The 26,883-nt window shown below is 53.1% G+C and overlaps 1 protein-coding gene across 6 annotated transcripts in view; it reads right to left on the bottom strand.

The window, feature by feature from the left end:
- The window catches only part of SIGLEC1 (sialic acid binding Ig like lectin 1), a 67,643-nt gene that overhangs the window by 25,992 nt on the left and 14,768 nt on the right, over positions 1 to 26,883 (bottom strand). For 2 of the 6 annotated variants that reach the window (XM_054030801.1, XM_054030807.1), the window contains exons 1-7: positions 18,989 to 19,108; positions 10,199 to 10,280; positions 8,280 to 8,639; positions 7,558 to 7,854; positions 5,537 to 5,800; positions 3,793 to 4,047; positions 2,338 to 2,637 (exon numbers count right to left, since the gene is read on the bottom strand). In XM_054030801.1, coding sequence (XP_053886776.1) covers positions 2,338 to 2,637; positions 3,793 to 4,047; positions 5,537 to 5,800; positions 7,558 to 7,854; positions 8,280 to 8,639; positions 10,199 to 10,247 — 1,525 coding nt within the window. In that variant the 5' untranslated portion in view covers positions 10,248 to 10,280; positions 18,989 to 19,108. Of the gene's footprint in view, positions 1 to 2,337; positions 2,638 to 3,792; positions 4,048 to 5,536; positions 5,801 to 7,557; positions 7,855 to 8,279; positions 8,640 to 10,198; positions 10,281 to 18,742; positions 18,794 to 18,988; positions 19,109 to 20,850; positions 21,173 to 26,883 lie in introns of those variants that run through there. The other 4 variants (XM_054030804.1, XM_054030802.1, XM_054030803.1 and 1 more) reach the window with 3 other exon arrangements.

The following is a 26,883-nucleotide window of genomic DNA, read 5'->3' as shown; positions in this document are numbered from 1 at the left end:
GGAGTTGTAGTTCAGGTGCATACTGCCCGCACTCTTCTCTGTGGGCTGGGTTCCCTAGTCAAACTACATTTGCCATGATGCACTGCACCACGGAGTCCCTTGATGCACCTGTGATGGCTTAACAAGAAGGGAGCCATGGTGCATCATGGGAATTGTGGTTTGGCCATGAAGTACCATCACTGCATTTCCAAATTGAAATATTTTTGGTTTCCAGTTGAAATTTTTCTGTCAAAAATTTTAGGTTTTCAATATTTTGCTAAGAAGTCTAAACATTTTGGTGAAAACTCAAAATTTCCAAAATGGAAAAAACAATCCTGAAAAACATTTTCTGGTTAGCCCTATTAGGGAGGCTCCTGGCTTCTCCAATCAAAGAAGCAGTTTCCTTCCAGAGAAAGCTTAAAAGAAAAGAGTCCTCGTAAAGATACACCAGGCCCATATGAAACATCACAGCTCAGCAACACAAGAACTTCAGCACCGGAACAACATGCTCTCTTCATCTCTACCTAGCTAGATCCCGAGCGTCTGCATTCTTAATCAGCTGTAGCTTCGTCAAGGCACAATCCAGAAGTCTGGAGAAAAGTGAATTGAAATCCTCAGTCCCTGAGCTGTCTATAGTTACAACTGGTCAAAAATGTTTACACGAAAGATTTTCCCACTGCAAAAATGGGATTTGTCAAAAAGGATTTTTTGTTGTTGTTGTGGGAAAATGTCATTTTCAATGGAATTTTTCAGGCAGAAATTTCTAACTGGAACTAAACTTTTCAATTTGTTCTCATTGAAATTTTTGTTTCATTTTGGTTTTCAAAAATCTAAAAATTACTTAAATTTTGAAACGATAGATTTTTGGGTTTTCTCCTTTCTTATCATTCCCTCCCTCTCACTGAATCTAACTGGATGAGCAAACTGGCGAGGTTGTTTCTCCCCCCACACTTTACTCTTCTTTTTTCCTTTTGCCGCTCTGTAACTGGTCTGAAACGGGAGAAGATCTGAAAAGTCACTGAGTGGAAAAAGGAAAAACAAGGAAAAGAAAAGGTATGGGGCGGGGGACCCATTGGACATTATCCACATGCTTTCACTGGCTAGCCAAAAGGGAGCCAAAAAAAGGAAGTGTTGAAATGTTTTGAAAAAATATTTAATGAAAAAATATGAAAAATGGTTCCAATTTTGGCACCAACTCTGAAACTTCAAAATGTTCAGTGAAATTGTTTGTTCTGTTTTGTCAGCCAGCTCTGCCTGTATCAGAACGTTAAACAGCATCTCGATAACTTCTTTATTGAGTGTAGGTCTGTGATTGGGTGTAACAGGCCCCTGGGTGATTTCTGGAGGGGTGTCAGGCGTAACTGGTTATCCAGCCCAGCTGGGGAGGAGATGGGTGCTCATAAAGGAAGGAGCACAGGGCAGAAGAAGGGAGGAGACCCAGATGAGAGATAGCTGAGAGTTTCCTTGGGCTAAAGGATGAGAGAAGCCTGGGAGGCCTGGAGCCAGAATCAGAGGGCCCAGAGCCAGGAGGAAACCTGGAGGCTGGGGGCAGTGAAGCTGGGGCCAGAGGCACATTGTCCCTAGAGGAAGTTGGGTGTTTCCTCTCTCTGGGAAGGGCCAGGGGAAGGCAGACTGAAGAAAGCCGCAGGAACAGAATTAATCCCTGTGGCGGGGAGAGGCAGTCCTGAGGGGTCAGCGTTCCAGCAGAGAAAGAAGGAGGACCGAGGGAGACGCCTGGGGACCAGCAGAGAGGCTGTGCTAAGAGCAGGCTGCAGGGAAGGAGAGTAGACCAGGGTTCCCCTCCCAGCCCTCAGGAGGGAGCCTACATGCTTCATGTCAGGACTGTTGAGCCCAGGATGGGGCTGAAGACGGAGCCTCAAGGACAAGTTGAGCAATAGCACCCGAGGGGGCCGAGGAATCTCTTGTCCTGGGACGATTTGGAATGTTTCATTGCACGTTTGTTACCCCAGCTGGGGAGAGACGTAAAGCGAGCTGGGTGGAGTCGTGAGACAAGGCAGACCACCGCTGTTGGCCGGGGGGCGGATAGGTGAGGAGAGCCTGCTAGGCCACATCCGGACACGAGGGTGCCCCAGCAGTCAGCCGACCTTTCTGTAAGGCTTTAATCTAAGGATGGTGCAGGTATGGCACAATGGACCGTTGTGAAATGCTCCTCAAATGGAGAGGCGAGAGAGACCCCATGGCCCAGGGTTTCCACTGTGAAGGTGGCAGAAGAACGTTACTATTATTAAACATGATGCTCAGAGAAGGCGTCATGCCCAAAAACCCGTCCGGGGGCCTGGGAGTCCCGATTGGTGGCAGCCCCTTACCCCGCGTGATAATCACAAACCGTTTACTCACTTTGGGCATGGAACAGCTTAGCAGCAGTCGCGTTCCCATACGCGTTGCTCGCCGTGCACCGGTATTGGCCGTCGTCCTCCGGCAGCACGTTGAGGATCTCCAGTTTCAAGGAGTTGCGGGAAGCTGTGATGCTGAGCCTCTGGCTGGGGGCTGCATGGGAGCTGGTGGTGGCGACGAGGGCCTCGTTGCGGTAAAGGGCCAGTGCAGACAGGGGGTCGCTATCCACGGTGCAGTGAATGAGAGCTAGCTTTCCTTCCTGCGTCTCCTGGAACAAGGTGATTGCAAGGGCCCTAGGGGGATCTGTGCGGTGGAAGGAGACAACGACAGAGCATTGGCGGTGTGATGAGCCAGGAATCGAAGAACCCCCGGAGCATCGCTTATTATAAACTTTCAAAAATGAATACACAGTCGTGTTAAAAAATAATTTGGGGCACCGCTTTTGGGTGCCCCCAAATCTTGGCGCCCTAGGCGGCTGCCTAGTTTGCCTAGTGGTTACAGCGGCCCTGGCTGCAGGTAATCTCTGTCTGTTGCACCTGACCGGGGAGAGAGCTGTGGTTGCTGTGAGCTCCAGAGCAACCCGGTCACATTTACCCAAGTACCAGCATCCCATTATCAAACCTCCCATGATCTCCTCCTGGCAGATATTTGTGGGGCAGTTGATATTGCCTGGAGCAGGGATGGTTTCCCCAGTTTTTACTGACAAACGTTTCAAGGCAAAACTCCCTAAATATTTATTTTCCCCAAACCTGCAAAATTGTGATTCCCCTTTCCCCCCCCCCCCCCGCTGCTGTATTACTCAGAGGCTGTCAAACTGGGGGAGGGGCCACTCTGCCCTGTCCCTGAAAATCTCCTCGGTGCACCTCTCTGTCTCCCTTCGCTCCCCCAGTTCAGCCCCTCTGGTGTCAGAAGGCCAGGAGCTGTTTGCACTGAATGCACACGTATGCAGCCTGCCCACAACCATACATGCTGTATTCAGTGCAATAAACTGGATATCCTCCCTCATCCCCACTCTGCTGGACGGCTGCTGGCGGTTTTTTTTACTCTTGCAGGATTTTGTGGTTTGCTTTTGGGGGGAGGGGTAAGCTTAGAGAATGGTTGTTAGGCGTATCTGCCTCTCTCACCCCCTCTCTAAACTCCCTTGCAAAACTCCCCTGTTCACTAGTTCCTCTGATCACTTAAGAACTGGCTTTTTAAACCCCTCTTCTCCCTGAGCAGCCCTGACCCCCCCCCCCCCCCCGGGCTCAGCACACAACCCCCCAAACTGCACTGGAATCTTCAAGCAACAAGTAAACTACCAGCCAAACTCACCCCAAGGATCACATCGTCTCTCCTTCACCCCGGAGACCTCCCGGGCAAAACTTTTCTGTTTGCTAGCTCCTCCCATCTATTAATCATTTAAAAACCTCAGATCAAGGTGCCCTGCAGTCGTAGGTGTGAGTTTTGTGATACACTTACAGAACACGCTCAGGCTGATGGCCTGGGACATCTGACTCCCTTTGTCGTTCTGCACCTTGCATGAATAATAGCCGGTGTCGCTGCTGGTGACTTCGTGAAACACCAGGGAGCGGACCGTGCCTTCCTTGATCCAGACATTGTTCTTGTACCAGGTGTAGCTGAGATCCTGGTTCTCCTCGCCGGGAACGGCGCATGTCAAAGTGACCGTCTCGCCTGCCTGTATCTCTGCAGAAGGGCTCACCGAGACCACGGCAGCTGAAGGAGATGACAGCAGATTGAGTCCTAGAGATTAAGACTAGACGGGACCACCAGATCATCCAGGCTGACCTTCTGTATAGCAGAGGGCACTAAGCACCACCCAACCACCCCCTAGCAAGCCCATCCACCAGAATTAGACCAAGGGATACTCGATTACTTTGTGCCACGGGCAGAGATCGGGGGGAAGGAGATGCACTGGGGCTCCAGACCCCTGCAGTGGCAGGAAACTGAGTATGTGAGATACACTCACATGATCCTAGCAAATAACCTGTGCCCAGGACGGGGTGAAGCCAGATTTTAAGGGCTACTGATCCTCCAGCTTCAAGACATGAATGGGCAGGGCCGGCTCCAGCATTTCTGCTGCCCCAAGCAAAAAAAAAAGCCGCGATTGGCGGCGGCAATTGTGGGGGAAAAAAATAAAGCCGCGATCGTCGGCGGCAGTTCAGGGCAGGTCCTTCGTTCCTAGAGGGAGTGAGGGACCTGCCGCCCCCGAATTGCCGCAGGTGCCGCCCCTCTCCCTTGGCCGCCCCAAGCACCTGCTGGTTAAGCTGGTGTCTGGAGCCGGCCCTGTGAATGGGACACCCTCTGGGTTGAAGAAGGACCCCCCCCACACACACACAGCTCTCCAGGATGCAAGAGCGAGGGGAGAGGAAGGCTGGGTTTGTGATTAAAGCACTGCACTAGGACTTGGGAAATTTTTGATTCAATTTCTACCACCCTGGCAGACTTGCTGTGTTTGGGCAAGTCATTTAGTCACTCTGTGCCTCGGTTTCCCCATTTGTAAAACAGAGCTAGCGATGCTTCCTTATCCCAAAGGGTAGATTCAGTAGTGCTTGCGAGGCACTCGGACATGAGGGTGATCAATTGAGCTGAGTAGGAAACCATTTTCCCATCTTATAAAATAAATCGGAGACCTTGAAAAATGTTCCTGTCCAGAAGTGGGACGAAAAGTCAAAATCTCACATTTTTGTGAATGAGAAAAAGATTTGGTTTGGGTCAATGGCATGTTTCAGTTTGATTTTAACCTTTTTTTCTTTAACTATTTTTTTAGTCAAAATTGACTAACATTTCTAAACAAAAGGTCATTTTGACTTGAAAAGTGGAAACATTCCAGTGCAAAAAATGTCAAAACTGGCCAGTTTGACCATTTCAAAAAAGTTTTCTGATCATTTTTTGAGTCGTGAGAGTCCTTGAAACCGACCCGGCTTTGCAAACTGTTTGGATTTTGATGAATCAGCATTTTTTAAAAAAAACCCATTCCTTGAAAAATTCCCAGCCCGCTCTAATGAAAAATACTGAGACAGTCAGTCAGTTGCATTAGGGTGGAGGGAACATTATTGTTTTGCTGACGCATCCACCTGTGGCCGTCCTGGCCTAGACGGAGCACTGGTTTTGGTTCTCTTTGCTGCACAGGGTCCCTGTGAAGCCATGGTGCTACAGTGGTATTAGCTGGTGATTCATCTGCAGCCCCGTCCTCCATACTTACAAAAAACATAGAGAACAACTGCTTCCGCCACCCCGGTCCCGACGGAATTTTCCGCTTCACAGTGGTACGGGCCATAATCTTCGCGAACAACGCTCTGGAGAGTCAGAATCTGTTGGCTCCCCAAGGCGGTCCCGCCCTTGTACCACTTGTACGCGGTGACCTCGGGGAAGGTGCTGTTCACGCTGCACGTGAGAGACACGCTGTCGCCCACCCGGATGTTCTTTGTGGAGGGGGTGATTACCACTTTTGTGCCTTTCGGGGAATCTGCAGGGGAGTCGGAGGAAGAAAGGACACGCAGTGAATGGAGGGGGCAGCCAGTGGGCAACACCACAGCCAGGAATTGCTGGCTGAGACTGAAGCCAGCGGTCCTGACTTAGGGAAGTCGGGTTAGCTCAGAGGTGTTCGTCACTCTGTCACTGTCTCCAGTCTGGTCCATGCTGCTCATGACCCTCTGAGAGCTCTTCTATCTGTGGCCTCTTGGAAATGACGTTGGCACCACAAGTCCTGCATCTTGGCAGGGGGTTAGACTCGATGCCCTTGCAGTCCCGTCTCACCCTATGGTTCTAGGAGTCTCTGTATCTGACAAATCCACACAGGGCAAAAGACCCCCCACCTCAACTAGCCCCCTTGCCAGTGTCAGAGACCAAAGCCTGAGTGAGCCAAAGGACCTGAACCAGCTTCTCATCCTTAGAGATGGTTCCCTGCAGGTCAGGAAGCCAGATCCAGGACTTAGGGCTGCTTCCTAACCACGTTCCCTGGGCGGCATAGCCTGGGGCACCTCTGCTTTTGGGAAAGGAGACAGCTCCACGGGTAGACGCTGGAAAGGTCTTGGCCCATGGTCAAGCTAATGACAGAGGCAGGCGGTGGCTGCTGGCATTAGCCTATGAGCAGAAGAACAGGGCATCATGGGTAGAGTTCTCGGGCTGAAAAGAGTGTGCAGGCTCCATGCAGCACTGGAGTTCTTTGACATACGGGGCGAGGGGGTCTGGCTACCAGCTATCTCAGCACCACAGTCCCCATTGGGGCTGGGAGGAGAGTCCTGTTTGCCAGGCGGATGGTGGGTGGGGAGGCAGGGCTGGGCACAGCGCACAGGGCGCGTTCTGAGAGGAAAGTGGGGAGCTGTAATGAGTTGGTGGTGGGTAGAGAAGGAAGAAGTGATATTAGAAGGGCAGCTGGCAGTTGGCCTGAATGAGAAATGTTTCTGTAGCTGACATTTGCACCCCCAAGTGGTAAGAGGGAGTCGGAGGGGAGGGTCTGTACAGCAGAGATAAGTCGGTCCAGGAGACCGGGAGGAACTAGGAAACTGTTGGCCAGATGCAGCTTTCAGGAGACATCTGGAGTAACTGCAGTGGCATCCAGGGATTAACACCAGCCCCTGGGACCTCTGGCCACTTTTACCAAACTGGTGGGTGCTGTCTTAGGCCACCGAGTCTGAGAATGTCGGCACAGCTGCTCCAGGGTGAAGGCCACAGACTGTTTCTAAGGGGCCTCAAGTTCTGCGTTTGTACAGCCCCTCTCTTCTCAGAGAGCTTTACAAATGATATTCACCGGGCTCCCCAGCCTGCCTTCCACTCCTGCGCTCTGCTAGCATGCAGATGTCCAACTATGCAGGTAGTCAAACTTCTGCATCCTCTCACTTGCATCCACAATTAATTGCACCCAGCATCGAATGAACCAGAGGAGGTTTTTCCCCAAGTGTGGCTCTATAAGACACAAGACCCAATTCGCTCCCCACAGGAATGCAGCCGCCTCTGGGGTGGAACAGGGCAGCGGCTGAAGCAGCACCCAGCAATGCCACAGCACAGGATAGGGCTGCAAGGCGAGAAGAAGTCTTTGTTCAGTGGAAATCACAGAGGAGAATTTAGGGAAGCCAGACGTCCGTTGGAATCTGGCCATGTGTCAGAGATCACATGGCAGAACTGGAAGCATTGTGGGCTGGAAAGACATGACTTGGGCAATGCAGAAACAGAGGCCGTAGCTGCTGGTCCTCGCTCCAGTGTTTGAAAAGCAGCACTACTCACGTTTCACCCGCAGAACGATTTCCCCAGTTGCCTGCTTGGAGCCAACAGACACTTCGCAGAGCAGTTTTTTGGAGTGGTCCTGCCATGACAAGGAGGTAACGAGGATCTGCCGGCTGAGCACTCCAGCGGTGTCCAGTTGCACTGCCCCAGATACGGTCGAGAGCAGGGCATTGTAGCCGCTCCACTGCAGAGCGGTGCTCTCGTATGGGCAGGCGTACGGACTGGAGCAGGTGAAGTTCACTCTCACACCCTCCCTTAGATCTTCCGGGGCAGCAATGGCCGGGCTGGTGGGGGCATCTAGGGATGGAAAGAACAGGGATATTCTGGGGAATCTGCAATGGGATAATAGCAATTCCAGTTTATTCCTCCATCACGGCGCGGTACCCTTGGACATTCATAGAACCATAGAATATCAGGGTTAGAAGGGACCTCAGGAGGTCATCTAGTCCAACCCCCTGCTCAAAGCAGGACTAATCCCCAGACAGATTTTTACCCCAGTTCCCTAAATGGCCCCCTCAAGGATTGAACTCACACCCTAGGTTTAGCAGGCCAGTACTCAAACCACTGAGCTATCTCGGCAGCAGTGGGGATAGAACTCAGCTGCTCCACAAGCACTCAAGCTACAGGAGACTTGCCCATGGCTGGCAGCAGTACAGGGCCCATGACACACAGTGGAGTAGTTGTGATTTTACACGCTCTGGCTAGCTCGTCTCCATACTCACCGGTAACCGTCACCATCACCCCACGCAGGTCTGACCACCGGTTGCCCCGGTTGATCTCGAACCTGAAGTTGTACTTGCCGCTGTCCTCGCTCCTCACGCCTCTCAGCAGCAGGGTGCAGTTGTGCCCGGCTAGGTCGCCCAGCAGCTCGGTCCGGCCCTGGAACCTGCTGTTGACCTCGCTAGGAGTGGCCGAGTGGTAAATCACGGTGTGCTGGCTTTCGTAATCCTTGTACCAGATGGCCACAATGCCACCCTCGGGGTTCTCTGTGCTGGGGTAGCTGAAGGTGCAGGGTATCTGGAGGCAGGAGTCCTGCACGCTCTGCAGGCTTTGGGGGTAGGTGACACCCCACGAGCCAAAGACTGTATTGGACAGAGGGGAACAGACAGAGGGAGCAAGGCACAAGCAGAAACCTCAGTCAGGACAGAGCTAATCTGCTGACTCCATCAGCAACATGCTTCTCTCCTCTCTGCCAGCCGCGGGGCCTGGCTTCTGGGCAGAGATCTCTTCCCTTCTGGCCTGGCTACTGATCTGCCGTGTCTGTGGGTGGAGGCGGGGAGAGGGGGAAGGGGCTTGAGCATCTCACTTAGGCCCAGATTTTCAGAAGCGTCGACCAGTTGGGTTCATTGACTTTAATGGGAATTGCATCTGATCTCTGGGGTAACTCCATTCAAGTTGGTGGAGTCATCCCAGAGCTGAATTTGTCCTATTGCGAGCAGCTGGTGCATGTCACCACTGTAAATTGGGCTCTCAAGCTGGGCATCCAAAATCAGGGGCCATGCTGGAAATTCGGGCTGCTGTCTTAGTGCCTCAGTTTACCTGCATGTAAAATGGGGATAATGATGCACTGCCTGTGTTCAGTGACTGAGGCATAACCAAAATACAAATAAATAATGCCACCTGCTGCCAAGGGATTGGTTAATTGGTTTTTGTACTGTGCCTTAGGACCAGTAAACGCTCAGTGTCTGATCCTACTCCCACTCTTACTGGTGTAAAACAGGAGTGTGCACTGCCCTGGGAGAATATACAGGGGTCGGTTAGAGATTGCTCCTGAACCTAGGAGAGAGAATCCTACAGGCTCTGGGTAAGAACATAAGAACGACCAGACTGGGTCAGACTAATGGTCCATTTAGCCCAGTGTCCTGTCTTCCGACAGTGGCCAATGCCAGGTGCCCCAGAGGGAATGAACAGAATAGATAATCATCAAGTGATCCAGCCCCTGTTGCCCATTCCCAGGTTCTGGCAAACAGAGGCTAGTGACACCCAGAGCATTGGGGTTGCATCCCCGCCCATCTTGGCTAATAGCCACTGATGGACCTATCCTCCATGAACTTATCTGATTCTTTTCTGACCCCTGCTTCACAATATCCCCTGGCAAGGAGTTCCACAGGTTGACTGTGCGTTGTGCGAAGAAATACTTCCTTTTGTTTGTTTGAAATCTGCTGCTTATTAATTTCATTGGGCGACCCCTAGTTCTTGTGTTATGAGAAGGAGTAAATAACACTTCCTTATTTACTTTCTCCACACCAGTCATGATTTTATAAACCTCAGTCACATCCCCCCTTACTCGTCTCTTTTCCAAGCTGAACAGTCCCAGTCTTTTGAATCTCTCCTCATACGGAAGCTGTTCCATCCCCCTAATCATTTTTGTTCCCCTTCTCTGAACCTTTCCCAATTCTAATACAGCTTTTTTTTTTTTTTTTTGAGATGGGACGACCAGAACTGCACGCAGTATTCAAGGTGTAGGCGTACCATGGATTTATATAGTGGCATTGTGATATTTTCTGTCTGATTCTCTATCCCTTTCCTAATGGTACAAACCCTTTGCCATGCTGGAGGCAACGGAGGGAGTGCTGCATGCAGGCAGAAGCTAACAGAACACAATTGATCATTATTATTAGGGTTAAACATGGCACCGTACCTTGCTGGGCATGACTGGCCAGGAAGATAAGCTGAAATAAGAAGGACATGACAGCTCCCACTGGATAACGTTATGGGAGATCCTGGTGGATGAGAAAAGAGGATCATGCAATAGGCTCTTGCAGGATGGTTAGTCTTTAGTTAGGGGGGAGAGATAGCTCAGTGGTTTGAGCATTGGCCTGCTAAACACAGCATTGTGAGTTCAATCCTTGAGGGGGCCACTTGGGGATCTGGGGCAAAATCAGTACTTGGTCCTGCTAGTGAAGGCGGGGGGCTGGACTTGATGACCTTCAAGGTCTCTTCCAGTTCTAGGAGATGGGATATCTCCATTTCTATTAATAATAATAAGTGTTTGGAAAAGGAAGCTGTGCTGGCAAAAGGCCCGGCAGACTAGAGGCCTCTGTTTAACCAAAGATTTGGGGCAGGATGAGTAGCAGTAGAACAGGCTTCCTCCATGTTGACCTGCCAACGTGCTGCAACCCAAACCAGGGTGGAAGAGGAGTGCGTCTCCATGGCCCAGCGAGGCCTTGGCACCTCTGCTCGGACTGGTGGTCATCCACCCGCTAGGCATCGGGCCGGGACCCCGCTCATCTCACCGAGATCATGCTGAGAGTCCATCAGATGAAAACCGCTTTTGATTGCTATGGGATAAATGTCGCTCTCAACTGAACCAGTGTCACAGTGGAATAACCCCCCCGGTTATTGGTGTTACTTGCTGACTGCTTTGGTCTTACTCCGGATTCACACTGGTGCAGCTATTGGAATCTGCACCCGATTCTGTACAATGACGTGGTTGCTGCTGCGAAAGCATGTACCTGGCATCCCAGGGATGGGGACATGGGACCTTGGGATGAGCATAGCCCAGCTCCATAGCATTGTTAAACCAGACACCTCGACAGAGAGTGTTGGTTGGAGACCCCATCTATCAGTTACCTGCTGGTTGGAGATGATCCACTCTTGATTGGATAACCCACTAGTTCTGGGCGGCCAATGAGAGACCTTAGACAAAACCACCATTCTGCTTGGCTTGTTTGGAAGCTCTGATGTCTCTGGGTTGAGGACTCCAGCTGTGGGACCATGTCCTGCCCCCACAGACTCAGACACTGGGAATATTTAGATCTTTTTATTTTTTTGGAAGGGGAGGGGATAAGAAGGCTGCTGGCAGCTCCCCCCAGTCCCAAAAAAGTCAAAGACATCCCTTCAAATTCTTCACAATGTTGTAACCTACAGCTGATTGTGGGGACAGGAAGAAAGCCCATAGCTGAGATTAAAATCTCCCAGATTAACAGGAAAATTTGCAAGACTGGGCCCCAAATATCTTCTGCGAAGCACGTGGGCACTGGGCATGCCTGCGTACAAGTGTAAATGCATTTCTGGCTCTTCCAGGTGTCATCTCTCTGCGTCCTCTGCCTGGGAGCAAGGGCACTTGGATTCAGCCAGGTGATCCCAGCTCAGACCTACACAATGGCTTGATGGGGCAATGCAGACAGTTAGTCGTGTGACGTTTGGTAGCAGAGGGTCATGGGATGTCCCCGAGCTGGGCGCAAGCCCCACCGTTCACATCGGGCCCCCTGTTTGGAGGCGTTCAGATCCGGAGTGTTGGTGCAGATTGCAACGACAGATGGGATCCCAGATCTGGATCCAAATTTCCCTGCAGCTCAGCTCCAGGATTTTGGTTTGGCCATGCGTAGAGATCAGATCCAGGCTGATTAAATGAGCATCCACCCCCAAATTGCCCTGAAGTGCAGGGGAGTGGCCATGGGCCCTTTGTGGAGATAAGGGGTTTGGTCGACCTGACATAACCCCTCTGTGAGTGCAGAGAAGCCTGAGAGTTTGGAAGGACACTGAGTTTAGACAGATGATAGTCACAGTGTATTCCGTCGCAGAGAGACTTGAATAGCAGCCTCCTTGTGGATGAGAAGAGACCCACCCCTCGGTGTCAATCCAGTGTCAATCTAGAGTAGCCCCGTTGGAGTCAGTGGAGTCATTCCACCATGACACTGGTGAAGCCAGAGCAAAATTTTCCCCAGTGGTCAGTTTTGATCTGATGGACATTCAGCATAAGCTCGGTGAAACCATAGCGTGGGCAGAAGGTGAGGGGCTCATCTACTGGCCCTCTCCTGTTGCACATACTGATGCATCCGAAGAAGTGAGGTTTTTACTCACGAAAGCTTATGCCCAAATAAATCTGTTAGTCTTTAAGGTGCCACCAGACTCCTTGTTGTTTTTGTAGATACAGACTAACACGGCTACTCCCTGATACTTGACACCCTTCTAGGCAGGAACCATGCCATGGGGAAATGTCTGTGGTAGGAGCCCAGTGTATAAAAGGCAGCAGCTGGGTGGCTGTATATCAGTGACTCTCAGACAGAGGCTCTTTAATGTTTTTCCTGCAGCAGGTGATATTAAAACACTGTGTGATTTCATTAGTAACCAATCGAAGTTGTTAACCAACCAGGAAGTTATTAACTTGCACTACGTTATTAATTTCAGAGGGGCAGCCGTGTTAGTCTGTATCAGCAAAAAGAACGAGGCGTCCTTGTGGCACCTTAGAGACTAACACATTGATTTGGGCACGTTATTAATGTATTTGCTGTGAGAATAACACACTAAATCTTTCCCCGTCATACTGTTTAAATATGAATAGCACTCTAGTAAACGAATCAGCGAATTCACACTATCGTTCGGGCAACGTTGATCACTAATTTGGCTCCAGAACCACTGAGGTCGGAGTATCACTGGTGTATGTAGTTAGTCTGTCAAAAGAGCACCACCTAGTGCATGCAAGAAGAATAGCACCTGTTGTTTTACTCCTAAATTTGTAGGTTCAACCATAGAAATGTAGGGGTGGAAGGGGCCTAGAGAGCACAGTTGCCAACTTTCACGCGGTAAATAAGCACCCGACTTTCACAATACGCCAAAAATCAAGCTGATCCCATTTCAAAACAAGCCAATCCCTAAGGACCCCAACACTCTGTGACTAGATCCCCCCCGGCCTGCATTCTGGGACTATGGTGGGCCCGCTGTGCACCCCTGACTCTCTCCCTCCCTTGCCTCTGCCTGCCGGGAGCTGATCAAAGGGAAAAAAAAAGATGCTACAAGCCCAACAGGCTACAAGCTAAAAACAAGCACCTCACAAGCCAATTAAGCCAAAAACAAGCCCGATTTCTGCGTTTTTTCATGGGTTTGGCATGTCTGCTAGAGAGGTCTAGTCCAGCCCCTTGTGCTGAGGCAGAACCCAGATGTTGTTCGGGAGAAGGATGTTCTAGCAGTTAGGTGAGCTAGTCTGACATGGGACAGCTAGGTTCAAGTCCCTGCTTTGCCTCCCGTTTCCTGTGTTGTGGGGATAGATACAGAAAGGCGGTGAGATGTTCAGCTGCTACGGTAATGAAAGCAGTATCAGTCCTGTAGCTAGATTAGTCTACACGGCAAATGGCCTCCTGTGGGCACCTTTTAGCAGCTACCATCGAATACCCTCCACTCTGGGACCCCAGCAAAGACAGACCCCAAGATCTTCAGTGAAGGCTTTTATCTGTTGTGCAGGCTAACCGCTTGCAGGGGACAAGAACGCACGCTTCCGCCCAGTGCTTGAAAAATGCAGCTGGTCAAAAATGTTACCAATTTTCACACTTCCTGGAAAATTTTCATGATTTTAAATATTTTTTTTTTTTTTTTTTTGCGGCCAGAAATTTCCAAAAATGTGAAATTTTGATGAACACTTTTGCAACAAATTTCACAATTGTTTTGCAACAATGTCTGCATTTCCCAGCTATCTCCAGTGTGCGAACTTGCAGCGCTTGGGTTAGGAGGAGCCCATTCCCATTATCACCTTGTTCTCCTGGGGCTCCCATCTAGAAAATGGTCCACTCTCTCCTGATCTATAGCAAGCCTCAATGGAAGATCCCCTCCAGCACATGGCGTCCCACTGGGAACAGCACGCTGAGGTCCTAGGGCTGTACATATTTGCCCCAACTTGGCTCCAAAGATATCCGGCAAATTACAGAACTAAAACAGGTTGGTGGTGTGCCAGAGAGCCCAAAATAACTGCTAAACTCTGGATGCTGCAAGCCAGCAGCGCTGAGAAGGAAGTGAACATCCCCGTGTCTCTCTGCAATGTCCCATCTGTTTCCTGGAGTCACTTTTCCACACACGCTTCCCCACTAAGTTTCGTTTCTCCTGCGCTCCTGCCCTGGTTTCACAGTTTCGTTGTCGCTGGTTCGCTCTGGTGAAGTGATGGATCCTGAATCAGGTTTCTAAGACACACCCCAGGCCTGTATCTAGTGAGAGGAGCCGTTTCTGACATTCAGATCTGGATGTGGGTTTGGACATCCCCAAGGTTCCGGGGTGTTTCGACCCGGGGTTCTGGTTCTGACCCATCTCTAGTGTTGCTGGCTGTTGTGGTCCAGGGGATAGGGCATTAGTCTGAGATGCAGGCGACCTGGGCACTACTCCTAGTTCTGCCAATAACGTTCTGTGCCACCCTGGGCAATTCCCTTGACCTCTGCTTCCTGCCCTCTCTTTAGTTTTATACCTAGCGCTTCTATAGTGCTTTTCATCCAAAGCTCTAAAGGCGCTTTACAAAGGAGGGCAGTGCCAATATTCCCATTTTACAGCTGGGGAAACTGAGGCACAGACTTGCCTGAGGTCACCCAGCAGACCAGCAACAGAACCCTGGTCTAGGGAAAACTAAAAAACTGGACTCTTGAAAAACATCCATTTGGAAATGCTGGGGGTTGTAGTTCAGGTGCCTCCTTCCCCATTCACCTCTATGGGATGGGTTCCCCAGCTGGACTACGTCTGCCATGATGCATCACTATGGCCCTGGAGCCCCCAGGGAGGTGAGTACTACTGACCCGCTCCCAGGCAGCCCATTCCTTCAGGAGCAGGGGAAGGAGAGAGGGGGTGCTGCTGGTTCTCAGCCCCACACCTGAGCCAGTCGTGGGTAGAGTCCCAATTTTTGGGTCTTTTTCTTATATAGGCTCCTATTACCCCCCACACACCCCCTGTCCTGATTTTTCACACTTGCTGTCTGGTCACCCTAGTCATGGGTTGAGCAGCCAGTCTCCAAGCTGCTCTGTGGTTTAGGAGGCAATGACTAGCCAGTGGACTCCTGGGTCACACTGAGGACCTGACCCAAAGCGCAGTGAAGTCATTGGAAAGACCCAATGCCCTCAATGAGCTCTAGACTAGACCCTGAGCTGGGACCCTCTGGCAACAGCTCCCCTCTTCCCGAACAAGTAATGGGCTCCCCAGGGGAGAACAGCAGAGAGGTGCAAACCATATCTACAGTAGCCCAAAGACTGGTTTCCTAAAGATGGCAGATACTCAGGCCATTTGAAAATTGTCCAGGGCCCATCCCTGCAGCAGGGAGTCCCACAGGTTAGTCAGACCTTGCATATGGAAGTTGGATGACAGATGCCCTCTTGGCTGACGCACCTGGCGTTGAACCCGGAACCTCTAGAGCTAAAAAGCACGAGCTAAAGGCTAAGACGGTGCAGTCATTCATCGCCTCTAGCTATTGGCACAGGGGGCACCTGTAACACACACTCCCCAGTGGATTACAGCAAAGCCGTTTCATTGCCTTTTAAATTCACCAAGCTCCCTCTTGTCCAGTCATCCGCCGCGGCCTCCCAGTGCAGCTGGCCAAGCAGTGCCCTCCACGGTGCAACAAAGAGACAACCTGGCTTTATTGGAAGAGGCAGAAGGATGAGTCTGATTTTCGTCAGGATCAGTAGCGTAGCTAGGGGGGTTCAGGGGAAGCAGCCGCTTCCCCTCAGTAAAGTTTTCAAAAGCGGCACCTGCCGGGCCACCGCTGGGGTCCTGCCGGCAAGTGGGGGGGCAGCACGGCTGGACTCCGGAGGAGCCACTGGGGGGTGGGGCAGCGGGTGCAGCCAGAGGAGTGAAGGGACCGGCTCCTCGGCCATCGCGCCCCACGCGGCCCCAACATCGCTGCCGCGGCCTCCTCCTGCGGTGGCTCAGGGCTCGGCGGCCGAGCGCTCCGCAGTTGGCGGGCAGCTTCCCTCTCCCCGGTAGCTTCCTGCTTCCGGGCCGAGAGGGGATCTGCCCGCCAGCTGCCCCTCGCCCGCCGTGGGCTCCCCCTCTGCAGCGCTGCCCGCCGTGGGGCTGGGGCTCTCCCGGGACTCTGCCCTGCATGTGCCCAGCACCCCCGGGGCTGCTCCTGCCTCCCCAGGCTGGCCCCAGATCCCCCCTCCCAGGGGGCTGGGGTCCTGTTGCGGCTTGCGCCCCTCTGCCTCCTCCGCGGGGCAAGCAGCCCCAGGGGGTTGAGGCCGTGCCACCCCTTCCCCAGCTTCCCCCTCCAGCAGCCCCCGCACTGCCCTGCCGGGCCTGTTCAGCCCTCGGCCCCAGTAGGGGGCTAACCTGGGATGGGGTTCGCGCCTGGCGTGCTCTGTGTTGGGGCGAGGCGGAGATGGAGGAATGGGCGTTCAGCAGCCCCGCCAGCCGGACTACCAGCTCCACGGAGCCGCCGCCTCCTCGAGGCCAAGCGAGGCCACGGAGACCCAGCGGGACCCCGCACCCTCCGCAGTCGGGGAAGAGACGGAGAGTCCCTCCCCTTCGGCCCGGATGGGAAGGTGAGTGACCGAGCGCACGTTGGGCGCTCGGCCCGGGGCCCAGTGCCCCATCCCCCTGCCCGATGCCCCCCGCAACACCTCATCTCGCCCGGTGCCTCCCAGGGCCCGCCAGGCACCCACCAGGAACCGTCAGGCGGATGGCACCAGGTCCTGCCCTCATGCAACCCGCCCCTACTGTGCAGGTGAAGGGGGCGGCCCGGCCCAGGGGGAGCCGCAGCAAAGCCCCGCCCAGAGCTGGTGCAGGAGACCAGCGGGGCTCTCAGCCCAGGCTCCAGCATCAGCCTGCAGCGGGGAGTGGAGCCACCCCCGGCGGGCTCAGCTCAGCCCAGCCCCGCTCTTAAAGGGACGCGGACCCCACCGCAGCTTGGCCCGGCCCTTGGCATGGGGGGGTGTCAGGGTGCGTGCAGGGCCCTAGCAATAGATGGGTCTGGAGGAGCCAGCCAAAGGGGGGGGGCGCGGAGCGGCCGGAGGAGGAGCCAAGGGTAGGCACCTTTTTTATGTTTGCTCCCCCTGCTCTTAAAACCTGGCTACGCCACTGGTCAGGATCCTATATTGAGTCAGACAGGGGAGGACCCATCTCCTTCCTTCCCCAGCTGGGGACACTTCCTCTCCATGGTCCCGGCAAAGGTGCCCTGTCGGTCTGTCATAGGATGCACATAGACCAGGGTGGGCAAACTACGACCTGCAGGCCAGATCCGGCCCGTGGGTTGGCCAGCCCCATGGCGCAGTGGGGCTAAGACAGGCTCCCTGCCTGCCCTGGCCCCGCGCCGCAGCCGAAAGAGGCCAGCACCACATCCCTGCAGCCCCCCAGGGGATGGGACGGGGGCAGAGGTCTCCGTGCGCTGCCCTCACCTGCAGGCACCACCCCCTGCAGCTCTCATTGGCCAGGAACAGGGAACCGTGGCCAATGGGTGCTTCAGAGGAGGTACCCGCAGGCGAGGGCAGTGCGTGGAGCGCTCTGCGCCATCCATCCCCCCCCACAGCCCCAGGGACATGGTGCCGGCTGCTTCTGGGAGCGGCGTGGGGCCAGGGCTGGCAGGGAGCCCACCTTAGCCCTGCTGTGCGTCACTGTCACCCCAGGGCTGCTCGAGCCCACACCCCGAACCCCTCCTGCACCTCAACCCCTGCTCTGAGCCCCCTCCCTGCACCCCAACCCCCATCCCTGAGCTCCCTCCCACATCCCTCCCTGCACCCCAACCCCCTGTCCTGAGCCCCCTCCTGCACGCCACACCCCTCCTGCACCCCTCCCAACCCCCTGCCCCAGCCCTACATTCATGGCCCTGCTGCAATTTCCTCACCCAGATGTGGCCCTCGGGCCAAAAAGTTTGCCCACCCCTGACATAGACCTTTCTGACTGCAGAGGCAGCCAAGGTATCAGGGTGCCAGGGGATGTGCTCTGCTCTAGGGAAGGTGGCACCTAGGTGCTGAGTCTCTTGCCCCAGGCTCTACTCCTGTGTCTGGTGAAGGTGAGCAGCTCCCTGCCCCGTACAAAGCCAACAGGTAACCAGACTCTTCCCACTCGCCTGGCTACATCCAACGCCATCCTCACTGAGCCGCACCCTGCGGGGGTTGCGGGCTCCCCACCGACCTTCCCATGTCCCACCAGTGTGCTGTGGTCCTGCAGGTGTCTGCGTGGGGTGGGGTCCCTTCCCCTTCCCAGATGTCTGCCTCCGCCTGCCCCACTCCTCGCATCCTTTCCAGAGGCCTGTGTCACCAAACCACAATCTCACGTCTTATCGACACCCTTCCTTAGCTCTGGCTCCAGACTGGACTGCCACATCTGCTCACGTTCCCTGGTGGGGCAGGAGGGGGCCCTTTGGGTTTGAACCCCTGGGTCTGAGCCCAACCCTGGGGTTTTGGTTCTGGATCAGGTCTGGGAGCCTGTTTCCGGGGTCTGGCTTGGGAGGGAGGTGGAAATCACATCTTGGTTGAGTTCTGCACCAGCAGATCCAAACCTGAGCCGGCGCCATCCCCTCCGCTCAGCTCTGGACGGGATCCGTAGTGTCCTGGAATCTATGTATCTACCCCGGCAGCAGTCGGCATCCAACCTGTGCAAGATGGCCACGTCGCATTTTAAACCCCCTTTATCCAGGCATCCAGCCCCGAGACCCAGGTATGTCCCCTGCCTTTGCCACTCAGGTCGCTACATCCCCCCCCAGCCAGGGGTCTCAGGCATGGCCTGGAGAAGCAGGAAATGTTACCTTCTCATGGAATGGTCCCCAGGAGAGAGCTGCTCCCTTAGGAAATCCCCAGCCAGAGGACCAGAGCCCCAGACCTAGGAGACGGCGTCTGCCCACGCTGACTCCAGGAGAGCGATTTAATCCCAGGGCTGGAGAAGAATCCAGGAGAGCGTGTCACTTCCCCTTGGTGGGTTTGTAATGACTCTGGTTTGGGGAAGTCGCTGATGCCGTCAGCTGTTTTGCTCCTTTCACCCTTTGCACATTTAGCAATATTTTGAATGCAGGGATCGGGATGGTACTGGGGGAAGTACCAGTGTGACGGCCCTGGCAGGCGCCCAACCTCCTCTTGGCCACAGCAGGGCTTGCATGGCTCCAGACTGGCCTCTCTGTGCCCAGAGGAGAGTGAGCAGAGGCAGTTCCAGCCGCCAGGCTAGAGGGGTGGCGTATGAACTGGCCATGTGGCACATGCCAAATTTATTGTTCTTCCTAACGAACCTCATCACTGTCTGACCACCACGCACTTCAGTGGATTTATCCTTACAACCCCCCTGGGAGGTAGGGCAGTGCTATTCCTCCCATTGTACAGGGGGGAAACTGAGGCACAGAGCAGGTAAGTGACTTGCCCAAGGTCACACAGGAAATCTCCCCTAGCCACTGGACCATCCCTCATCTCTGTCAGTGGCCCCTAGACACTGTTGTGGCTGCATTACACCCACGTACCTCTCCTTAGATTCCATCATACGCACTTAGATGCAGTTATACATAACCCCTTGCACATCACTTCGGGATTGCTGTCCCATCTCTCGGCATGACTGCAGCACCAGGAAAATACTAAGCACTAACTCCGGGCTAAGGGAAGAGTGCTCAATATACACCTAGTCACTGCAATGCAAGGAGACTTTTTGGCAGGGCAAATTAGACATGGGGGTTAGACTAGATGACCCTTGCAGTCCCTTCTAACTCTATGGTATGATTCGGCATGGTGGGCTCTGTCAGAGATGAGCATGACATGCCCAGCACAGGGTCAGATGCTTTGGTGGGAGGGGCGGGGGCTGATTCCCTGGGTCTATGGTCTTTCCTGGGGGGTAGCAGGTCACTCCATAGTACAGTGCTGTCTCTCTCCCATGGTCGGGGGCAGTTGTTTCTCCTTGCTCTTTGATGCACCTGTATTCCCCCTCCATGGTTCACCAAGGGCACCCACTTCCGGCTTCTGGTTCCCAGCCGGTACCTCTCTTGGATGGAGCCCCGCGTCTCCCTCCCTCCTGCCAGGGGATTTTAAAGCAGCACACCTCCCTGCCTTATGCCATGATATCCCCAGCAAGCCAGACTGCCGCCTGTGCTTTGCTTTCTCTTTGAGGTTTATGCTCAGCGTATCGCCCACAACCCAACGGCTTCTAAGCAAGCCCATTCATTCTTAAGAGAAAAGCATCTCAGAGAAAGCATATTGAAACGATAAAAGAACCCACACGCATGCCAGAAAGCTCCCCCAAGGTCACCCCCAAACGCAGCCTAGGGCTATAGCAGGTATTAGTCCTTCCAAACCTACACCTGGGTTTTCCCCATTCATCCGACTTGGGTCCGGACCCAGGGGAGAGACTGGGCAGATCAGCTGTTTCTTCATACAGCTCAGGTCTTTGGTCTTGGCCTTTGGTAACAGGTGATGGGCAGACAATGACCATCCCCTCAGAGCGTAGCTTCAATAGGCTGGGTTTTCGCATACCTGGAGTAGGGGAATTGGCATTAACTTCTCCTGCGGGATTCCCTAGGAAGTCCACATACTACTGGACTCTATGGCTCCACTTCACTTCTAAATCCAGTGCGAATGGGGCGCGTGTCTGGGAAATCCCCCTTGTCAATCCCCAAACGGGTAGCAAGTAACTTACAATGTCCTGAGCAGCTCCACTGCTTGGCGTCGGGTGTGAATCAAATCGGAGTCAGCAGACTTCACGGGCCAGGAGTGCTGAGCCAGCGTGGAAAGGAGAAGCTGAAAATCCAGAGTTAGGCTATTCATTTATTAAGCAATACTAAATGAAGCTGCGTCCCAGGACTGCAGAGGCCAGGAGCGATGCTGTCCCTGACTTTAGGATGGCAGTGTGGTCTAGTGGGCGGTGCCCGGGCTTGGCATTCAGAGCACCCAAGTTCCATTTTTGGTTCTGTTAGTTTGATCTGCTCGGTGACCTTGCATAAATCTCTTAATTTGTCTCTGCCTGTGGTTCCCCGCCCGCTCTGTGTCTGTTTAGACTGTGATCTTTCTGGGGCAGGGGCTGTTCCTTACGCTGGGTTTGCACAACATCCAGTGCCAGAGGGGGAGGACGGTCTCAGTTGAGCTGCAGTCTCGCGTGATTGGCTTGCAAGATTTCAGGGCGGCTGGATCGGAACTTGATCCCTGTTCGTAATCTTCATTCTCCAGGGGCTCTCAGTCCTGAACCACAAACTACAGCCAGGCTGCAGCCAAATGCCAATCTCTACTGAGCAGCTCGGGAAGAGAGCTGGCTGAAACGCAAGGAGTTGGTCACCTGAAGTTCCAGTATTTTCTTATTTGCTTTTGTCCCGATTCAGAAGAATAACGTCAATTTCACTTAGCAGCTCCCTGGCAAGGAGCCGGCCAGCTCCCACAGCCCCCCTGGAGCTGGGTCTCTCAGGGCTGCCCTAGCCACTCCCTGCTCCAGCTGGGCCTCTGAGGACTTGCAGAACGCGTGCCGGGGAGTCTAGCAGTCCTGCGGGTGTCTCTACCCCGTATTGTAAACCTGGGCTCAGATTTGAGCCTAACCCCCCAGAGCATCTATGCATGAATCTTTCTGAATCAGGTCTGCAAGCCCTCAGGACCCGGATCCTAGGATCCACCCGGAGGGCTGGGTCCAAGCCCAAGTTCTGGTGGGACCAAGGACCATCAAGACTTGGGTCCAAGCCCTGTCATTTTGCAGTGTGAATGCAGCTCAAGCCTGCTCGTGTCCAGAAAGTCCTCCTATGTCCCACAGTCCTCTGGGCCTGTGGATCTGAGCCCTTCTACCCCAAAACTTGCCATTTGATTCCCAGGAACCAGTCCAGAAGCAAGCCTACTTGGTTCAAATACAGCTGCTGTGCATTTAACTCTTCCTTTCCATGCTCACCTGAAAATCCACGGATCAGTTTCCTTTGCCAGCTATACCTACGGACAGACAGATACCCGATCCTAATGCACTGCTACCTGGCCATAGGAACACAGCCAAATTCTGGTAAATCGGAGTGCGAGACTGTTAGGGGGCTTATTCTTTCACCCTCTCACTTCCCTGGTCCTTCTCGCATGAACAGAGAGCAACAAGACCCGAAGTCCAAAGGCACAAACAATTCGATGTTTATTGGGGTGAACGTCCAGCAAGCATGATTCCAGTTTCCATCCTCAGTGTCCCCCTTCCCCGCTCTGACACCACAGAGCTTTGCCTGTGTCCCTGTTCCCATTCCCTGTTCCCATCCCCCCCTTAGCAAAATATGATTCCAATTCCCCCACCCCATTCCCTGTTCCCATTCCCCCTTTACTTCCTGATTGACTGCAGACTCTATAGTAAAACTTGAGTTCTGCTTAGCTATACCTTAACCAATCATTTTACTGAAATGTAACTAACCAATCCTGTACACATTGTAACACGGTTATTTAACCAATTATATCCCACCACCTTAATTGGTTAACACCCAACAAAATTAAGTATACAGCAGACAGAAACAATCCCAGAACCAGACAGAGATTATACAGACAAACAATAGGGAAGTGGAGACTACAGTAATAGAACAATACAGAAATGAGGATTTTGCATCCCAGCTATTGATAAGTGAGTTCTTGCCAGACAGGATCCAATCAAACTAAGTTTCCTTTTACATCTTCTAGGCTCTTCCCTTTCTCTGGAGGTGATGGGAATATCAGGACAGGATTGTATTCCTAACAGCCCAATAGCACCTTATTTCCACGTGACGGATTTGGGATGTGAGGATGTGACCGTTCGCTTCCCAGTTTATGGCTGCCTCTGCTGCTTAGCCGAAGGCCTTAACCTAAGAACCAGGCCTCAGACTGTCCCTTACACAGACAGACAGTGATTTTGATTCTCTCTTTTATACCTCTATAACTCGCTAAGGGATAAGAATACACCTAAATTCTTAAAGTATAGGCCTTTGCAGACAGGCCTGAATATCTCTATCCTAACAGAGACAAGCAAGACATTTGACTCCAGTAAGAGTGCAAGAAGTGATTGTGGGTACAAAGAAATCTTGCAGGAGCTTGCGGCGTTGGGAATCCACCGGACCGCCCATCAGTGCAGAGAGCGAATCAAGTGGCTTGAAACCGACTACTGCACAGACAGAATGAGTAACCGCACCTCCGGGAATTCCCCTTCTACCTGCCTCTTCTGTGAACAATCTGACCAGGTTCTGGGGGCTTCCACCAGCCCTGAGCCCACCACGGTGCGTGACAATCGGCTCAGCGAGGACAGCACCTTTATAACCGGAACCGCCAAAGGAAAGCCAGCAGCCACCAGATGAAACTGGGAAAGTGACTCTGGGGAAGCGACATGTTGTTACCCTTATTGTATGAATAAAGGGGAGCAGAACGGCACTTAGCCGGTCCTGCTGGAGGGGGCCGCCCTCAACTGAAATGAATTTGCAGAGTAGGGGGCTAGGATGCCAGACCCCTGTGAAGGGTAAGAGGGGGTGGGGACAGGTGCCCCTGCCAGCAGGTGTGGGCTCTACCTAAGAGTCCTAGGCACCGTTTAACCTTCTCCTCCCCACTGTTCAAAGGCAGAGCTAATTAAGACTCTATTAGGAGTCTTTTGTTTTGCTAAGTGCTCACTAGAGCTGAAATCACCTGTTGTGGGACGGCCTTTCCTCCCAGCCTGCTTCAGCAAAGAGGTTCCCCCACTAAGAGCTGACAATCGCTGAGAGCTGGGGGGACCGCAAGAAACGGACCCACAGAGGTCACAGTGGAGAAGCAGGTGGCAACAGGAGGTGACCGCGTGCAGCACAGCGGCTGGTCAGCAGGGCGGGGAAGGCAAAGCAAGTACTCGGATGGCGGAACAAGTGGTGCCTCCCTCTTTCCCTCCTCCGGGCAGGAGGGGAACTCACACAGCTGCACCTCTGAACCCTGGGTCCATACTGACCCAGGACACCCACTGTGAGTGGGGTGTGGAGCGGGAGCAGGGAGGGGCACAGAAAAGGAACAAGTTGGTTGTAGAACTGAAGAACCGGAGGCAGAAGGCTCTGCCCCACGCACTCTGGGGTGTGCGTCCTGCTCCCAGTTTATATTTATAAATCCTGCTTGTGGCATTTCCCTAAGTAATGTCGGCTGACTTCCCTCCTTTCATTGAAAGTTTCTTTTCTACACTCAGGCTCTGTGCTTGCGAGAGGGGAAGTGTTGCCTCTCAGAGGCACCCAGGGGTGGTGTGTAAATTTCCCAGGTTACAGGGTGGGAGCTCGAGCTGGTTCTGTGTTGTACTGTTGAAAAGGAGCCCCGAGATATTGAACCCAGCCACTGAATCCACTTGGCAGAAGGGTTACATGGCTTGGCTGTGATTAAGTCAGGGCTGGCTCTACCTTTTTTGCCGCCCCAGGCAGCGAAGGGAAAAGAAAGCCGACGCCGAAGAGCGAAGAGGGAACCCCGGAGGAGCTGCCGCCGGCGTGCCGCTCTAACACCGCCCGGGAAGCCGCCCTTTCCCGTTTGCCGCCCCAGGCACCTGCTTGCTAGGCTGGTGCCTAGAGCCGGCCCTGGATCAAGTCACCCCTTAACCTTCTTTTTTGTTGAGCAAAATGGACTGAGCTCTTTGAGTCTATCACTAGAAGGGATGGTTTCGAATACTCTCTCCAATTTATCCACGTCCTTCTTGAATTGTGGGCACCAGGACTGGATGCAGGATTCCAGCAGTGGTCACACCAGTGCCAACTATAGAGGGAACGTACCTCTCTGTTCCTGTTGGAGATTCCTGTTTCTCTATCCAGGGATCGCATTAGCTCTTTCGGCCACAGTGTCAGCTCATGTTCAGCTCATTATCTGCCAGGACCTCCAAAGCTCTTTCAGTCCCTGCTCCCCAGGTTCGAGCCCCGCATCCTGTAAGTGAGGCCGTCAGTCGTCGTTCCCAGATGTAGACATTTACATTTAGTTATATTGAAATGCCAATTTACCAAGCGATCCAGATCACTCGAAATCAGTGACCGGTCCTCTTATTTATTTACCGCTCCCCCAGTTTTTGTGTCATCTGCAAACTCTGTCAGTGATAAGCAACAGAGGGTCCTGTCTGTCAGTGATGATTTTATATTTTTTTTCCAGGTCCTTGATAAAAATGTTAAATAGCAAAGGGCCAAGAAGTGATCCCTGAGGGACTCCACTGGAAGCACACCCACGAAATGACGATTCCCCATTTACAGTAACATTCTGAGACTAGCTTTTAATCCACTTCATGTGGGCCATGTTAACTTTATATTGGTCTAGTTTTTTAATCAAAATGTCAGGCGGTGCCAAGTCAAACACCGTACAGAACTCTAAGTATATGATGCGAACACCATTTTAGCGGGTGCTTAGCACCCACCAGCAGCCAGTTTCCCTGCTCCCCACCAGTGCCTCCGGTCCACTGCGATCAGCTGTTCTGTGGCGTGCAGTAGGCACTGGGAGGGAGGGGGAGGAGTGGAGATGGGGTGCACTTGGGGGAGGGGGCGGAACTGGGAGGCAAGAGGCAGGGGTGGGGCGGGGCCTGGGGTGGAACAGGGGTGGGAAGAGGCGGGGCGTGGGTGTGGCTTGAGGGAAGCAGTGGAGTGGGGTGTGGCTGAGCGGGTGTTGAGTCCCCCCAGGGAAAGGAGGAAGCCGGTGCCTGTGATGAACACTATTACCTTTATCAACCAAACGTGTAATCACATCCAAAAAAATATCAAATTAGTCTGACAGGAGCTATATTCCTTGAAGGCGGAGAAGGTCCATCTGGTGAATGTACCTTTGTAAATATAATACATGGTTTAAAAGCAAGTGTGTTTAATGATTAATTTTCCCTGAAGACTTGGCATGTATTCATGGCCAGTAAAGCTACTGGAATGCAGTCAAGCAACATCCATTCTTTATCTCTCTCTGTTATCCTCAGGAGAGATATCATTCATGGTCTCCTGGTTGAAATAGGGGAATTTTATTAAGGGGACATTCAGAGGTGGCTGTTCCTGCTGGGCTGTGTGCCTGTGGCTGAAAAGAAATCATCCCTGCTGTTAGCCATGCGGTGGGGGGAGGAGTGAAGTGATCATCCCAGAGAATTTGGGGTGGGGGAGGTTAGTTGGGTTTGTGCTGCATGTTAACCCAAAACCGCAGCCCCTCCTTTTAAATGGCCAACCCAACTCTCCCTTTTTTTCCTCCCGCAGCTGCAAATGTTTCAACGCTACCACTAGCATCTCTGTCCCAGAGGCTAGCACAGATAAGAAGGTGAAAAAAACACACTTGCGATGAAATGTTCTCTGAGCTCATGCAGTCCTCCCGCACTGAAAAAGCCCAGCAGAATGCCTGGAGGCAAACAATGTCAGAGTCCAGGAAAGCACAAAATGAATGAGAGGACAGGAGGGACGCATGAGATGACAGGTGGCGGGAGCAAGAGGAGTGGTGGCGGCAGCATGATGAGAGGAGGCAGGATGCAATGCTGAGGCTAATGGAGGATCAAACTGATATGCTCTGGGTTATGGTTGAGGTGCAGGAAAGGCAGCAGGATCACAGATCACCACTGCAGCCTCTGTGTAACCAACCGCCCTCCTCCCCAAGTTCCATAGCCTCCTCACCCAGACGCCCAAGAACGCAGGGGGGAGTGTCTCTGAGCACCCAACCACTCCACCCTAGAGGACTGCCCAAGCAACAGAAGGCTGGCATTCAATAAGTTTTGAAGTGCAGTGTGGCCTTCCTTCCCTCCTCCCTTCCTCCACCACCCTACCCG

This window comes from Malaclemys terrapin, chromosome 5 (assembly GCF_027887155.1).
Source record: "Malaclemys terrapin pileata isolate rMalTer1 chromosome 5, rMalTer1.hap1, whole genome shotgun sequence".
NCBI classification, from domain to species: domain Eukaryota; kingdom Metazoa; phylum Chordata; order Testudines; family Emydidae; genus Malaclemys; species Malaclemys terrapin.
Note: the sequence above shows the minus strand (reverse complement) of the source record. Positions and strands in the feature narration are given on the sequence as shown.